The following is an 18040-nucleotide window of genomic DNA, read 5'->3' as shown; positions in this document are numbered from 1 at the left end:
GATAAGCATTGACAATCCAGTCAGGCTTTCTGTCCTGTGTGTATTTTGATCGCTGGCACTGTCCTGGCACATTATGGATATTTGAGTACTATTAACTTATTGAACTTTACATGTACATATGAGACGATTTTAAAAGAGCATTTGGAACCATGAGAATCTCTGAAATTTTTGGTATTTTGATTTATAGAGAAAAGAAGGCAAGGAAGAGAGAGGAATGAGGTGAGACGGAATATAGAAGTGTTGTGAATCACCCCAGAAACTATGACTAATAAACAAAATCATTTAAAGATCATGGAAGGAAAAAAGTGACAAGATCATTGAGTTTTTGCCTAGCCAGTTCATTAGATAGCTTCTAATGGAGAATGTAAGTCTAGATTCCAGGAGTTCTAGTACTAGTTCTATATTTTTTGTTGCATTGGCAAAAAAATAGTGAGAATTCAGTTTTCCCTTCATTATGAATTTGGGTTTGTCTCATCTAAATTTATACCCTATTGCATATTTATGTTGAGTTCAGAGGACAGATATTTTAGTGTGCTCCGACATCTTGAATTCATTCATTTTTTTTCTTTCTTTTTTATTTTAAGGCAAGGAGGACTTCTTGTTAATTTCCATCCTTCAATTCTGACCTGTCTACTCCCTCAGTTGACCAGCCCCAGACTTGCAGTGAGGAAAAGAACCATTATTGCTCTTGGCCATCTGGTTATGAGCTGTGGAAATATAGTTTTTGTAGATCTTATTGAACATCTGTTGTCAGAGTTGTCCAAAAATGATTCCATGTCAACAACAAGAACCTACATACAATGTATTGCTGCTATTAGTAGGCAAGCTGGCCATAGGATAGGTAAGAAATGTTTTAAAGCTGTCTTTAATTTAAAAAAAAAAAAAAAAAAAAGCATGTTTTTAAGAAAAGGTATGTTTTTCTTAGGTGAATATCTTGAGAAGATAATTCCTTTGGTGGTAAAATTTTGTAATGTAGATGATGATGAATTGAGAGAATACTGCATTCAAGCTTTTGAATCATTTGTGAGAAGGTAAGTTATTTAGGTTTTTTTTTTTTCCTTAAGAATAGAATAATAGGGCTGGGGCTCAGTGGTAGAGCACTTGCCTGGCATGTGTGAGGCACTGGGTTCAATTCTCAGCAACACATAGAAATAAATAAAATAAAGGTCTATTAACAACTAAAAAATATTTTTAAAAAAGAATAGAATAATAATTACAATCTAGAGTAGGTTGTATAAGGAAAAACAGTGCTCAAAATTTCAGCTGTATTTTAAATAGTTCTTTAATAACTGATAGCCAATATTTGAAGATAATGTTATTTTTGTTATCAAATGTGATTATCACATTTACTTTGAAATTGTTTCCATCTCATTATTAGGAATTTATTTTTTAAATGTAGGAAAAGCATTTATAATTATTTCTGCCTCTGTAGAGGGAAAGAGATACAATATATGAAGATATATCTGTCTTGAGAGATCAACAAGATAAATTAATTATTTGATCAGTGACTTTCAAATCTTTTCAACAGTTTTTGTTTAGATCCCTCATATCCATTTTGCTAAGAACAGTGATACTCATTTTGAAAATTTTGATTCTAACATTTTTTAAAAGCTTAATAAGAATTTTTGCAAATATGTACTCGAAGGCAATACTAACCTAGTAACAGATTTTTCCTTTCGCTAATATAGCATAGTGTCTTGGTCTCACTGGACTTAGTCTTCCAGTTATTCCTTGCCATTCAGGTTCTTGAGAAATCACTTTATAATCATATCCGATTTATAAAATTGGAAATTTTCTGATTTATTTCTGTTCCTTTGTAAGAAACACAAAATTGTTCCTTTATTTATTAGCCCTATGTGCATTTATGTATTTTATTTCCTCTCAACATAAAGCTAGAAGACCAAACTAGATGAATATACACTTCAACATTTTCAATAATAATTTGAGTTGCTAAAGAGCACATTTATCTGGGCTTGGTCTTCACATATTCTTTCTACTCTTCTACATTAATCATAACATAGTTATAATGTGTGTGAAGAGGAGGATTCTTCATAAAATTAAATAAATAAATATAATTTAAAAGAAATCTTAAAATATGAAGACCCTGGAAGAAAAAGTTCAAGGCCAATTGGTGTTAAATAGTCTGGGAAACACTTTCATATGTTATTGATGGTAATAAAGTAAAATGTGGCAGACACTGAATCAAGGAGAAGAGTTGCTTAAAGCAGGTTTTGTTTTTATCTTCAGATGTCCTAAGGAAGTATATCCTCATGTTTCTACTATTATAAACATTTGTCTTAAATATCTTACCTATGATCCAAATTACAATTATGATGATGAAGATGAAGATGAAAATGCTATGGATGCTGATGGTGGTGATGACGATGATCAAGGTATTTCAGATTGGATGGAAGAAAATTTAAATTTTGTGAAAGACTCAGTATTATAGATGGAGGTGATTCTTACCGCAAATTATACTACAGTTTTGTTCTTTAGTTTTCACGGTTTCTACAAAATGTTTTTGTCAGAACATAAATCAGTGTTGTTTTTTGTTTTGTTTTGTTTTTTTTAATTTTTGAATCTGCTAGGTATGGTGATGCAAGCCAATAATACCAGCTACTTAGGCTGAGGCAGAAGTATCACAAGTACAAAGCCAGTCTGGGAGACTCAATAAGACCTTATCCCAAAATAAAAATTAAGAAAAGAACTGGGGAAGTAGCTCAATGACTGAGTACTTGTGTAGCATGGGCGAGGACCTGGGTAGGGTAACGTTTAAAGACATATTAGACTTTCATGAATGACCTAAACATTTCTAAAGTTTCTAAAATTGATGTTACACTGTGATTTGTGGTATTTACTCTGGAGAGGAATGGCACTTAAAGGATATAGTGTTGCTCATGTTTAGTTGTTTCTTTTTGTATTGGAAGAACTTAAGAGAGATTTTATGAGTAAATCGTAGAGATATTTTAATGGGTAAATATTTTTTAATAATACTTTTTATTTAGTTTGATTCTTTGAATTTATGTAATAAACTTTCCTATAAAGTTTGTAATTTAACCTATCTTTAAAAAAACAACTAAAAATACCTCCCTTAATTTCTTAGCAGGTACTCCTTGTTTTCCCTCTACAGCAGAACTCTTTAAATTATGTTTTTCTTTTCCTTTCTTCACCTTCCATCTTGAACCCTGTCCTTCAGTGATGTATAATATTGCAAAGGCTGGACTGACTCTGCCTGTTAATTTTAGCAGTATTTTTTTATTTAGCTTTTAGGATACCAAACTTGGCTGGGTTTGGTCCTATTGTGGTACTCCTTTTCCAGGACACAGTCCCATCTATTGGACTCTTAATTTTGTTGTGGACTTCATGAAGTCTCCTGTCTTTATTAGTATGGTGACAACCCATATCTTATCTTTGCTCCGGATCTTTTCTTTAGAGTCCATATATGACTGTTTAATTGATATCACTGGCCAAATATCTGAAATATCTTCTCTCTACCTTTTGTTCATCCATCTTCAAACTTGTTCTTTCTTTGGTCTTTTTTTTTTGGTCTCAGAATGGCACCTCCGTTCCTCTAGTTTCTCAGGACTAAAACCTTGGTGTCATACCTGATTCCTTTCTCTCATATCCCTCCCATCTTGGAGCTTTCCCCTCCTTTGGCATACCTCTATTTTCCTTCTCAGCATTTTAATTTTGTTTATCACAGTTTCTGACACATTGTATGATTATCTTCCACCTACTTGCTGTCTTCAGGGAGACTAGAAATTTTAACCTCTTTATTAACTGCCTTATGTCAGTGCCTAGAACAGTGCCTAGTACACAGTAGGTAATACATGTGTTATATTAATGAAGGGAAACCTTAGCATGTTGTGATGTGAATATCATTTGAACGAAGTAGTAGCAGTGTATGCTCCAGGTTTTGAATGTTGGTGTTTAGCATGAATTATAAGTAACACCTCCTGTCTTTCTTCCATGGTATTATAATGATTCATTAAGTAAACATAATTTTAGTGATTAGGACATTTGTTAATTTTTTTACATAAAATTGTTTTTAATAACCCTTGTATTTCTATGATGTAATTCACATTGTATGTTGAAATTGGAGAAAATTTGATTTATTTATGTAGAAATTGGAGAAAATTCTATTTATTTATTTTCTTTTAAGTCAGTAGTCTTTTCTAGCTGTTCCTTTTAAATTTTATTTAAGTAGGTATGGGAGAATGAATCAAATGTCTTGTGTTTAGCAGTATTTTGTTGAATTATCTATAATGACCAAAAATGAATGCAATTAAGTAAACTATTTGGAGATTTGAAATTTTTATTATATATCATAGAGTCTTCTAAAATCTACTTGGCTATACTTGACTGTCACTAAGCTAATTGGGTTATAAGGCGGTAGAGAGATATTACCCCATACCCTCAATGTTCATATACTAAGGAATCATTTCAGAGCTATAGTCTTATCTAAGAATAACAAAACCATTGATAAATAATTTTAGACTGCCATGAGAATTGCTTTTTTTGTATTTGCTTTCTTTCTTGGTACAGTGCCTTTCACAAAGGCTCTACCACTGACCTGCACCCTCAGCCCATAACACTTGTAGTTTTTAATTTTTTTGTAGTGCTTGGGATTGAACCCAGGGCCTCAAGAACTCTAGGCAAGTGCTGTGCCACTGAGCTGCATCCCTAGTCCAAAACCACTGATGTTTTTGTTGCCTTTCTGACTTTGTTACTCAACTGATTGAACCAATAGTGTTAGAAAGGGAATAATTTTTTTTAAGATTTCACATACACTCACATATATACACTTTTTTTTTTTTTTTTTAAATAGTATTGGAGATTGATCGCCCCTGCCCCTGCCCCTGCCCCAGGGTGCTGTACCACTGAGCTAGATCCCTAGCCCTTTTTAAAAACTTTTTGAATTTTGAGACAATGTCTCTCTTACTTGCCCAGCCTGGCCTTGAACTTGAGATCCTCCTGCCTTAGTCTCTGTGAGTTGATAGGATTACAGGAGTTACGGCACTGTTCCTTTGCAAATTATATCTATTACATATACATAAGTGAGATATAATGATTATGCTTGCTGTGTTTGTGGTTTAACATTAGGAATTTGGAGAAGATGGTAATCTGTTAAGTGGGCAGTGTTTTCTTTTTATCATGAAAAATGTACAGTGTCTTTTCACAAAATTTTGAAAGGTAGTATATGCATATTTGTCCTAATAGCACATCAACCAGTTTAGTGAAAAGCCTTGTCATAAAGAAGTTCATTTATGTGCAAATTTATACAAGTAACAAGTTCTGTGTGTTTTAAGTTCTAGTTCTTTTTAAACTATGCTTGCTGTATATGTTAATGAAAAGTTAGATTAACTGTCTTTGATTAAAAATTACCGATTTGCTTTTTCTAAAATGAGATACTTTTCTTACCATTAATATCTTGTTCACATTAAAACTTCCCTTTAGGTAGTGATGATGAATACAGTGATGATGATGACATGAGTTGGAAAGTGAGGCGTGCAGCTGCCAAATGCTTGGATGCCGTAGTTAGCACAAGGCATGAAATGCTTCCAGAATTCTACAAGACTGTCTCTCCTGCACTGATATCCAGATTTAAAGAGCGTGAAGAGAATGTAAAGGCAGATGTTTTTCATGCATACCTTTCTCTTTTGAAGCAAACTCGTCCTGTACAAAGTTGGCTGTGTGACCCTGATGCAATGGAACAGGGAGAAACACCTTTAACAATGCTTCAGAGTCAGGTTGGTTTAAAAAAGTATGCCTTAGAAATTCATGATAGTAAATGTGCTTCCAATGTGTGTGTGTGTGTGTGTGTGTGTGTAAATGTGAATTCTGAAATATCTTTGGAGAAACAAAGTTCTAAGATAAATGTTTGTGTATCAGTAAATGTTCATATTTACTTATAAATCATTTATTGTAATCAAAGTGTTTCTCATTCTACTTGACCAGTGATATTAAGATTCATTAAAGTAATCTTTATATTTGATATTAATGGAGAATTCTTAGAGCTGTCAGATCATATAGCCATCTGTTTTATCTGTTTCATTTAACCTCTGTCTTCTCATTATAATAAAGGTTTACATAAAAGCATTTGGCTCATGTAGTAAGAGATGAAATGATCTGTATAGTTTCAGTGTAGTGCATATTACTTAGTGCTTGACATATGCCAACTCTTAGTATAATAACATACACATTTTTTACTTGAGGACTTTTTTTTCTAAAACATTACATCTTTATAGCTCCCATTTATTGACTAGTATATAGTGGGCATTTTCTTACATGTAATCTCTATAGTAGCTCTATGGAGTATATAAATACTATGTCTTTTTTATTATAAAAGAGATGTTTTAAGTCATTAAATCAGAGGAGGGGATAATACATATCATATGTGTTCAGTTATGATATGTAGCTGTTTAGTATTGTTGAGGGGTTGTTTTTGTTCTTAATCTCTTTTTTAGTTATTGAGGGATTTTAGAAGCTCTGTCTATAGCCTAAATCAAGCTCATCTATAAGAATTGTTGATGGAGACCATATTTAAGTTTTATAAACATTAGAAAGTTTAGACCAGATGTCTACAAATTGTACCCCTGCTGCTTATAGCTACTTTTGAAGTGAGATTGTTTTCCTGGTGACAGGAAACTGAAAGCAAAAAAAACCCCTATTTGATGGTAACCATCAAAAGTAACTTTTCCATAATGTTACTTGTTTTCTTTGTTACTTATCTGTTGTCTTTCTATTTATAAATTAAATTGCTAAATTTTTAGTTGAAAATTATCATTTACCATTTGTTGAATTTTTATTAGTCATGTGCATTTTATAATTAAAAATCAAGGAAAATTATTTTGTTGCTCTGTAGGAAGCTAAGTGATATCTTTTTAGTTTCTTATTAGTTGCAAGCAAATAGTTATAAGAGTTATAGTACATGCAAAAAACTTGGTTTAGATCCAATAGTCTTTATTTGCAAGAGCACTAGGAGCTGATTTAGGAATGTAACCCAACAAAAGAAATAAATTCTTACCTTTTTCTTCATTCTCCATAAATTATATTAAATATACTGAGGAGATACCAATGGATGAACTAACTAATGAGTATGTGAAAATTACAGGTTCCCAACATTGTTAAAGCTCTGCATAAACAGATGAAAGAAAAAAGTGTGAAGACCCGACAATGTTGTTTTAACATGTTAACTGAACTGGTAAATGTATTACCTGGGGCCCTAACACAACACATTCCTGTACTTGTACCAGGTATGAAAGAAATAGTATCTTTTGGGGGCTTGTTATGGACTTTTTATTTTAAGACTCAGATAAGTTTAAATAATTATTTCTCTTAAGAGGGAATTTTATGAAAATTTAATTTGCACATAGAATTTTTTCATCTAAGCATCTTGAACATGTGAAGTTAGAAATTTGCAAATAAAAAGTTTAAAATTTTACTGTGTTTAAAATTGTGGGTTTTTTTACTTTTGAGATAATATAATGAAAATAGGAACTTTAGCAGTATTTTAGAGGTTGATTTTTAATATTTCTTTCTTGAAACAGCATAGAAATGATTCTATTTTTTTGTTGGCTTTTTAGGAATTATTTTCTCACTGAATGATAAATCAAGCTCATCGAATCTGAAGATTGATGCTTTGTCATGCCTATATGTAATCCTCTGTAACCACTCTCCTCAAGTCTTCCATCCTCATGTTCAGGCTTTGGTCCCTCCAGTTGTGGCTTGTGTTGGAGACCCATTTTACAAGATTACATCTGAAGCACTTCTTGTTACTCAACAGCTTGTTAAAGTAATCCGTCCTTTAGATCAGCCTTCCTCGTTTGATGCAACTCCTTACATCAAAGATCTATTTACCTGTACCATTAAGAGGTTAAAAGCAGCTGACATTGATCAGGAAGTCAAGGAAAGGGCTATTTCCTGTATGGGACAAATTATTTGCAACCTTGGAGACAATTTGGGTTCCGACTTGCCTAATACCCTTCAGATTTTCTTGGAGAGACTCAAGAATGAAATTACCCGGTTAACTACAGTGAAGGCATTAACACTGATTGCTGGGTCACCTTTGAAGATAGATTTGAGACCTGTCCTGGGAGAAGGGGTTCCTATTCTTGCTTCATTTCTCAGGAAGAACCAGAGAGCTTTGAAACTGGGGACCCTTTCTGCCCTAGATATTCTGATTAAAAACTACAGTGACAGCCTGACAGCTGCCATGATTGATGCAGTTCTAGATGAGCTCCCACCTCTTATCAGTGAAAGTGATATGCATGTTTCACAGATGGCTATCAGTTTTCTTACTACCCTGGCAAAAGTTTATCCCTCCTCCCTCTCAAAGATAAGTGGATCTATTCTCAATGAACTCATTGGACTTGTGAGATCACCCTTGTTGCAGGGGGGAGCTCTTAGTGCCATGCTAGACTTTTTCCAAGCTCTGGTTGTCACTGGAACAAATAATTTAGGATATATGGATTTGTTGCGCATGCTGACTGGTCCAGTTTACTCTCAGAGCACAGCTCTGACTCATAAGCAGTCTTATTATTCCATTGCCAAATGTGTAGCTGCTCTTACTCGAGCATGCCCTAAGGAGGGACCAGCTGTAGTAGGTCAGTTTATTCAAGATGTCAAGAACTCAAGGTCTACAGATTCCATTCGTCTCTTAGCTCTCCTTTCTCTTGGAGAAGTTGGGCATCATATTGACTTAAGTGGGCAGTTGGAACTAAAATCTGTAATATTAGAAGCTTTCTCATCTCCTAGTGAAGAAGTAAAATCAGCTGCATCCTATGCATTAGGCAGCATTAGTGTGGGCAACCTTCCTGAATATTTGCCATTTGTTTTACAAGAAATAACCAGTCAGCCCAAAAGGCAGTATCTTCTGCTTCATTCCTTGAAAGAAATTATTAGCTCTGCATCAGTGGTGGGCCTTAAACCATATGTTGAAAATATCTGGGCGTTATTATTAAAGCACTGTGAGTGTGCAGAGGAAGGTACCAGAAATGTTGTTGCTGAATGTCTAGGAAAACTCACTCTAATTGATCCTGAAACTCTCCTTCCACGGCTTAAGGGGTATTTGATATCAGGTGAGTATTTTCTTATCTAAGATAGATTTTCTTGTCTAAAATAAATAAATAAATTTTTTGACATTGAAAGATAGCTAATGAGGAAGTTGAACTAGATTCTCTTATATGTAAAAGTTAATGTATGTACATGTACTGCCTTGTGTTACAATGTGGAGCTATATTGATGAAATTTTGTTGTTTACAAGGATAGAGTATAATTAAGTAGTAATGCTTAATAAGTTTGATGTAGTTCTTCATGCTGACTACATTTTAATGTCACTGTCTTAAAATGTGGAAGATTGCTCTAGAATTAATCTAAAGGGCTTGCTAGTGCTAATTATGTTAAAATTGGTGAAAGTATTTAATTCAGTTGAAAGATCTTAGATTTCAGATTTACCAGTGTCAGTGCTATTGAAATAAGTAGAAAATAGTAATGGCTATTCATTCTTAAAATAGATTTCTTTTTTAAATAAAATTTTGAAATATTTATAAGCTACTTGTGGATTTAACCACTTCCCTTTTGTGAGGGCTAGATCCTCCATTGTTTCTTCCTTTGGTCACCTTCTTCACAGAAGAAATTATCTTTTGAAATTTAATGTGTTTAAATTTTGTTAGGTAAGTAAATTTTGCTTCTTTAGTATTCTGAGAGCAATAAGAATATCCTTTTTGGCCAAAGAGAATTTTAAAGATTTGAAGACATGGTGTTATATAAAGTAGCGTGAAATGATGTCCATGGGTTTCATGGACCAATAGACTTGCAATTTATTTTTAACTAGGCTCATCATATGCCCGAAGTTCAGTGGTTACAGCTGTGAAGTTTACTATTTCTGATCATCCTCAACCTATCGATCCACTATTAAAGAACTGCATAGGTAAGTGGGGAAAAAAAGATAAATATAGTGTGTTAACTGGGTGAAAAAGCTATATTGTCAAGTTTCTTAATTTCAATAACTATAAACATTTCTGAGGAAATTTTTGTTTTGCTTAGAAATTAAAATGCCTTTTAGGTAATTATTTTATTAAAAAGATTATTGATATCTGGGCTTCATGGCACATGCCTGTAATCCTAGCAGCCTGGGAGGCTGAGGCAGGAGGATTGTGAGTTCAAAGCCAGCCTCAGCAAAAGCAAGGAACTAAGCAACTCAGTGAGATCCTGTTTCTAAATAAAATGCAAAGAAGAGCTGGGAATGTGGCTCAGTGGTTGAGTGCCTCTGAGTTCAATGCCTGGTAAGCTCCCTTTGCCCCCCGCCCCAAAGGATTATTTATTATGTATGATCTTATAGCTTTATAAAATTATGTTTGTTTATACTTATTACTGAAAGAACGAACAAGGTTTGTCGTCTTCGGAGCAAATGCCCGTTTATTGAGGAACAGCTCTGCATATTTATAGAGCCAGGGGTGGTTTGACAGTTGGCATGGGGTGCTTTTTGATTGGAGGGTAAGGATCAGGTGAGCCAGCAGGGCTAGTCTGAGTGGTGGGTAGGATCAGGTGAGCCAGCAGGGCTCACCATTGGACGGCTCTTCTTGGGGGATGGGGAAGTTAGTCTTTGGGGGGGGGGGGGGTCCCAACATTTACTAGGTGATTTTGCAAATATATTAAATTAGTTGATAATACAAGCATGTCTTTAGAATCAATTACATACTTGATAATCACATTTTGGGGATAATCTAAGATTAATAAATTTTGGGCCAGTTAGAATGTTAACTGAATGAATCTCATTTGAACTGGTAGGGGGGGATTGGAGGGTTACAAACAATAAATAAGCTCCCAGAAACAAACAATAAATAACCTCTCAGAAGAGGTTAGAGATGATACTCAAGAATATCTAGAGCCATTATATTGTACATTGTTAGTATAGTTATTCAGTCAGGTGGTTTTCTAGTTGAATTAACTATTTAATTCAGTATTTGAGTATTTGAACATCAAAACCACCTAGGAATCTTTTTAAATTTCAAATTGAAATTTCTAGACCAAGGAATCCGGACCACAGGTCTACTCAGCAATAACATTTCATTCATGATAAACAACAGTATTTTAGGTGCTTTGCTAAAAGGAAATACATGCTGTCTTATAATTATTCCTCTAACAGTTTAATAATTAGGTAAATAAAGGGGTGGGGAGGATTAATCTGGTACATTTAAATTATTATTTGGGGGGAGGGGGTACCAAGGATTGAACTCAGGGGCACTCAGTCACTGAGCCAACATCCCTAGCCCTACTTTGAATTTTATTTAGAGACAGAATCTCACTGAGCTGCTAAGCACCTCACCATTGCAGAGGCTGGCTTTGAACTTGCGGTTCTCCTGTCTCAGCCTCCTAAGCCGCTGGGATTACAGGCATGTGCCACTGTGCCCAACAACATTTAAATTACTTTTGAAACCATGCTGTCTTCTAAACTTTTTGTTTGTTTTTTTGTAATAAGTGCTGAAACTTCTGGATGTTACTATTGAGTTTACCAATGTACAGTGTCTGAAATCTCCCCTTATTTTATCAAATTGCTATTTTTCAAATTGATGCTCAAGTTTTTTATTACCTTGTTTTCATTTTCTTGTTTATTTTTAAAAATTGCTGATATAGACTTGGGATCATATAATATTGAATCACTGCTACTTATGCATACCTTGTATGTATCAAGTACTGTGTTCAAACAGTATGCATAATGATTTATTCTGTTTGGTAGCCCTAAAAGTATAATTCTCATTTTATTGATTGAGAAACCTGAGGCTTTGAGAAATTATTTGAGTCACCATTTCTGTAACTTCAAAGATTTTTGCATTATAAATTTCTCCCCACATTGGGAAAAACAAGCAGACTTCAGTCTTATTTTAAGTATCTAGAGGCTATGTTTGGTGTTTGTTACTTGTTAAATTTTAGTTTACTCCTTTTATAGTCTTATACTCTTACAGATTCACGTATTTCTTAGTGAAGATAGAAAAAAAAATACAGGTTTTGGAGACTAGTTTCTCTGACACTTGATTGCTTGTATACCTGTTAACAATAGTTCATCTTTCTTCAGCAGTGGATCTGTCCTTGCCTTATTTTGAACTTTGTTTAAAAATTTTTTGTTGTTGCTTTTAGGAAACTATAAGGAAAACCTTGCAACTTAGTCTTTTTGGCTACAGACTTATCACTTTTCTGTGTAGGCCACCTCTGGGGAATTTCATGGACTGTCCTTCCATATACTCTGCAGTATATATAGATAGTGGGTTATCACTTGAAAATGTACTCAGCTTTAGAAATGATGATTTTCCTACTGCTAAAATAAACTTTTATGGTTCACTTAGTATTTTATCAAGTTCTGTTCTTTGACTTTCAACGAAGAAAATAACAGTGATACCAACTATAATAAGCAATTCAATTTGAAAAAAATATTATGCATATTTTATTTTACGCTTACTATAGCTGTATGTTGCTTTTCTCATAATTTTTCAGGTGACTTCCTGAAAACTTTAGAAGACCCAGATTTGAATGTAAGAAGAGTAGCCTTGGTCACATTCAACTCCGCAGCACATAACAAACCATCATTAATAAGGGATCTTTTGGATACTGTTCTTCCACATCTGTACAATGAAACAAAAGTTAGAAAGGAGCTTATAAGGGAGGTAAGTTAGTTAGAGTACATTGTTTATCTGAGCTTGTCTTTTATTTCTTAAGTATCATATCTACACATTCTTTTTTTGTTTTAACAGGTAGAAATGGGTCCATTTAAACACACAGTTGATGACGGTTTGGATATTAGAAAGGCGGCTTTTGAGTGTATGTATACACTTCTAGACAGTTGTCTTGATAGACTAGATATCTTTGAATTTCTAAATCATGTTGAAGATGGTTTGAAGGACCATTATGATATTAAGGTAAGATGTTTGATTGTTTTATAGAATGTTTTAGAGGAAGACTGCAGCACCTAGTGCCCTTGTAATTTGTTAACACCTATAAGTTTAAAAAAAAAAAAATGGGTTGTCTATTAAGGTCTTAGTAAGCATCTTATAAACTGTAATGTGCAAAAGTAGTAGTAATGACCAGCCATGGTGATGCATGCCTGTAATCCCAGTGGCCTGGGAGGCTAGAGCAGGAGGATTGGGAGATTAAAACCAGCCTAGGCAATTTAGCAAGCCCTAAGTAACTTAGCAAGACCCTGTCTCTAAATTAAATATAATAAAAGGGGTGGAGATGTGGCTCAATGGTTAAGCACCACTGAGTTCAGTCCCTGGTTCAAAAAAGAAAAAAGTAGTAGTAAGGTAGTGTAAGAAAAGTTGATATAAAAGAAAAGTCCAAAACTCATTTTATTAAAAGATGAAGTGGAAATGGACACAAAGTTTTTAAGAAATTCTGTGCCAGCTTGCTTAGTGACTAGTCCCTTACCTAGATCTTTTCCAGAGAGTCCAGATAGCTTTTGCTATTCAAAGTATAAATCTCTGACTTTTTTGGCCTGTCTCAATGTTGGACTATAGTTGTTACCCATGAGAGGGTTTCCTAGTTTCTTCATATTGTCTTGGTCTGTCTTTGAGGCTGATCTGAATGATAACTATTTTTGTTTACCTGAATGAGGGCTTTTTGTTTTTCAGTATAATATACCATGTTTAATATCAGAAATTTTATTAAGAGGACAACATGCAATAATATTTTTTAGAAATACAAAGCAATCTGTAGAAGAGCCTAGAAATGACTTCTTAAGTTTAGAACTTGAATTTTGTTTAGAACTGTTTTTTATTTTCTTGTTTGTTCATCTCCATTGTAAATACAAACAGTAAATGACAGATTTGAGGGGAAAAAAATGTATTATATCCTTTTCCTCAACTCTTCCATTAGGGCCTTTCCAGGCAGAGCAAAAGTGATAAGTGATCAGTATTGAGCTATTCTACCAGAACTTTTATTTGTTGCTATATATGGTAGTGACCTGATCCTCCCAGATTTCAATAAAGAGAGCTCCCCCAAAAAGTAACAGGATATATTGTTTAATTCTATAAATTTATAGCCCAAGAGAAAAAAATTAGGGGTTGTTTAGTTTTATATGAATCAATCTGGATAACAGTTGAGTTAACCCCTCTCCCTAGAAAAAATCTGCTAAGGTAGTGGAAACTTACTATAAAGCTTTTGTCCAGGTTAGTAATATTCTAGTTCAGTGAATTTCAATTCTGGTGCACATGGGCTATTTAAAAAATACTAAATCTGAAGCTGAGGTAGAAGGATCACAAGTTCAAGGTCACCCTCATTGAGGCCCTAAGCAACTTAGTGAGACCCTGTTTCATAATAAAAAGGGCTGGGGATGTGGCTTAGTGGTTCAGTGCCCCTGGGTTCAATCCCTGGTACCAAAAAAAAAAAAACATTGAATCTACAACCCTATCCTGACAAGTTAAATAAACCTCTCTGGGGATAAGGCTGAGGAATTGGGTATGTTACAGAACCTTCCCAAGTGATTATAATGTGCAGCCAAGATTGAAAACCAGTTTTCTAGTTTTGTATTTTAGGATCACATGACAGTTGTTCTCCCTAGCACTTAACTCAGATAAGGTTTGAAATAAATCTTTGTGATTCAGAATGACATATTACATTAAAATGAAGCTCTATTTTACATGTGAGTCATTTTTCCTTTTAAGAAATTTATCAGAATTTGGGATTTTGTCCTTAGAAAAAATATCAGTTGTAAATTTTGTCATTTTTTATTCCTAATAGATGCTAACATTTTTAATGTTGGTGAGACTTTCTACCCTTTGTCCAAGTGCGGTACTACAGAGGTTGGACCGACTTGTTGAGCCATTACGTGCTACATGTACAACTAAGGTAATCCTTAATAGACATCAACGTAGACTATCCTGGGTATAGGATTTATGGAGTGTGGAGAAAGAGCCAGGGTCTGTTTACCATGTAAGATTAAAATGTTAAAATTTTGTGACTATGTAATTATTTTTTGCTTTATAAGTCTTTTCATTTAAAAATAAAAAGTTTAGGGAAACAAAAACCATGTTTCTTTTTCTTGTGTAACTTTGAATTTAGGATTGGTAGCTTTTTCTGAGGTTTCCAAATTTAATTATTCTAACTTCATATGTAGCAGTTGATCTAAAAATAATCTATTGTTTTATGAACTGTAGCACTGTTAAATGTTATTTTTATTGCTATAATAATATGATATGTATTTTAAAGTACCCATGTAGAATAAGATGTGATATTCAGTTCTGGTTAGGGAGGGAAACATAGGAGACTTCATATGAGGGTGATGATATTTGAAATTAACCTTGGAAAATGATTTTTTAGACCAAGAAGGTTAAACAAGGTTTTTAAATATCAAGTAATTATGTGAATAAAGGCATGGAGATGTTATTATATGGCATTTGAAGAATCATGAATAATAGGATAGCTAAAGGCCAAAGTAGGATTTGCTTAGCAGATGATATTCCCCAAGTTTCACTTTTTGTTTCAATCATGTGGGTCTGGATTTTCTGTGTAAATTCCTATAAAAGAAAAAGAGACAGCTTCTGCTTTGAAAGAAGTTTAATTCTGGCTATACTTAAAATATAAAGTGCCCTTTGGACCTCTGATAGTAATTTTGCTTATTTACCAGGAATTCCTGTGTGCTCAATTTTGTTTATGTAAGCTATCTTTTATAGCATGTAATTTAAATTTACTTCCCATTACAGGTAAAGGCAAACTCAGTAAAGCAGGAGTTTGAAAAACAAGATGAATTAAAGCGATCTGCCATGAGAGCAGTAGCAGCACTGCTAACCATTCCAGAAGCAGAGAAGAGTCCACTGATGAGTGAATTCCAGTCACAGATCAGTTCTAACCCTGAGCTGGCAGCCATCTTTGAAAGTATCCAAAAAGATTCATCATCCACTAATTTGGAATCAATGGACACTAGTTAAATGCTTGTTCAATACTGGGACCATTACATTTGACCATATAATGCACTGAATTGACAAGTTAATCATAAGACATGGAAACAGAAGTGTCTAAAAGCTTCAAAATGTTCCACTTTTTTTTCCTTCATGGAGACAGTTTGTTCAGCTTTCTTCCATTGTTGTTTTGTAGCATTTATTTGAGAAATGTGTATTTCCATAATCCAGAGGTTGTGAAACCACTAATGTTTTAGTGGTTAGAAGCAACATTTAAAATGGAAACTAAAAGTTAGGACTTACAGAGTGTGGAGATAGAATCCAGTATCTATTTACCCTGTAATGTTTAGGATTAAAATGTTAAAATTTTGTGACCATGAATTTCTTTGTTTTATAAATTTTCTCATTTAAAAATCAATTCTGCAAGACAAAAAAAAAAAAAATGTTTCTTTTTCTTGTATAATTTTTTGTTTCAGCAACACAAATTGATTTTTAGCTGGCAGACAAGAATATCCATATAAAATTTGTTACATTTCAGAGGATTTGGCAGTTTTGAAAGGATAATAAGGTATCATTTTTAAGTATGAGGATTAACAATATCCCTGTTGCACACACTAATTTTGCATGAGCAAGTTTACAAATATGTATTGTCTGTAAAGAAGCATGTGCAGATTATTCATAATACAAAAGTTAAAATAAGTATTACTAGTGCAATTTTCAGATATTTATTTTTGCACAGAAAACATATCTGGAGAGAGAGGAGTAAATTTTGAAACTTTGGTTTTCTTAATGCCAGTGTGAATTTGCAAATGTTTTCAGCAAATCAAGTCACAGGAACAATTTGCCACTTTTTTTCTATTATAGATTTTCTTACACATTTAAAATTTGAATATTTAAGTACTCAGTTTTCTTCAGTTACCCATTGGTGTGCGTGTGTTTCCACCTACAACTTCTTAAAGCTAGATCTTTCTTTCATTACTGTTGAAAGTCTACATTCCTCAGCAGAGGATACAAATACTGTGTATGCTTTTGAATTTTATTTTTAGGAAAATTCTGAAGCCAGCTATCACAGGTTTGTTAACTAATCTTTTAGTTGAGTTAGATTTTTCCCCATCTCTTATAGAGCTAATTTACATATTGTGTTTGGTAAGTGTTGACTCCTTTTTCCGATTAAGGAATCTGTGCTGGGGGAACAAAGCTTTTGCATTATAGTTGAAATTTTTTTTAACATATCCTTCAGTGAGCTCATTTCACACTGTAGCCTCTATTCAAATTTGTGGTGCTCCTGTAACAGTAAGAACTAACTTCTGAAATAAAAGACATCTCCTAATGCTGTGCAAACATAGTTTACATGTGTTGAAGGAGGCAGTTGTTGAGTGACCAATTTCAAACTGATATTTGAAAACTGCACATTTTATTTTTGAAACTGTGAATTAGAAATACTTTACTTGCTGTATTACTTCCTGCTTTAACAACCAATAATGCAGTGGTTTTAATTGATAACATACTGTGGTTATTAGATTAAGAGCTTGATTTTTGAATGTTCCAATGATAACACAGAAGACGTTGCTACTAGTGAGAATTTTGATTAGTACATTGACTTAAAGTTGGTTGCATTTCAAAATATGGCAGGTGAAAATCTTATACCAGAATTTGCATAAAATTGTAATAGAAATTTATTTTGAGATGTAGTATATTATGTCCTATGCATTATTGTGGTATAGATATTGTGGATATATTTAAGGTTTTGGTTACATAGTTTCACAATAAACTACAATATGCAGGCTTTAGGACTGAATAGGTTTGTGACATGCATATAGACTGACATACATATGTTGTGTGACTGCCTTAGTTAATTGCCTAAAATTAAGTTGTTTTTTTTGTTTTTTAATTTAACTTCCAAGATGCATGTTATGGGGTTTTTGGGGTTTTGTTTTTGTTTTTGTCTTGCAAACCAGTTCATTTTTCTAACATAGCTGAAATTCTTAGTACTAAAGAAATATGGTTCTAGTGTTAATCTACCTATATGTACACCAGCATAACACAGTAACAGGTATGTTCAGCATTTAAATGTTGAATTATCCTGATTAACTCCATACTTCTAGGGTAATGTGGTCCAGATGCTGAATTGGAAGTAGCAAGGTGTAGAG

General features: G+C 33.6%; 1 protein-coding gene across 1 annotated transcript in view; it reads left to right on the top strand.

The window, feature by feature from the left end:
• Positions 1-17231, top strand: part of Cand1 (cullin associated and neddylation dissociated 1) — a 38537-nt gene extending 21306 nt beyond the window's left edge. The window contains exons 5-15 of the mRNA XM_027925446.2: positions 585-841; positions 926-1031; positions 2248-2393; positions 5458-5750; positions 7115-7256; positions 7587-9080; positions 9836-9931; positions 12493-12662; positions 12750-12914; positions 14734-14841; positions 15696-17231. Of these exons, the coding sequence (XP_027781247.1) occupies positions 585-841; positions 926-1031; positions 2248-2393; positions 5458-5750; positions 7115-7256; positions 7587-9080; positions 9836-9931; positions 12493-12662; positions 12750-12914; positions 14734-14841; positions 15696-15920 (3202 nt within the window). The 3' untranslated portion in view covers positions 15921-17231. The remainder of the gene's footprint in view (positions 1-584; positions 842-925; positions 1032-2247; positions 2394-5457; positions 5751-7114; positions 7257-7586; positions 9081-9835; positions 9932-12492; positions 12663-12749; positions 12915-14733; positions 14842-15695) is intronic.
• The last annotated feature ends 809 nt before the right edge of the window (positions 17232-18040 follow it).

This window comes from Marmota flaviventris, chromosome 3, assembly GCF_047511675.1.
Source record: "Marmota flaviventris isolate mMarFla1 chromosome 3, mMarFla1.hap1, whole genome shotgun sequence".
Taxonomy (NCBI): Eukaryota; Metazoa; Chordata; class Mammalia; order Rodentia; family Sciuridae; genus Marmota; species Marmota flaviventris.
Note: the sequence above shows the minus strand (reverse complement) of the source record. Positions and strands in the feature narration are given on the sequence as shown.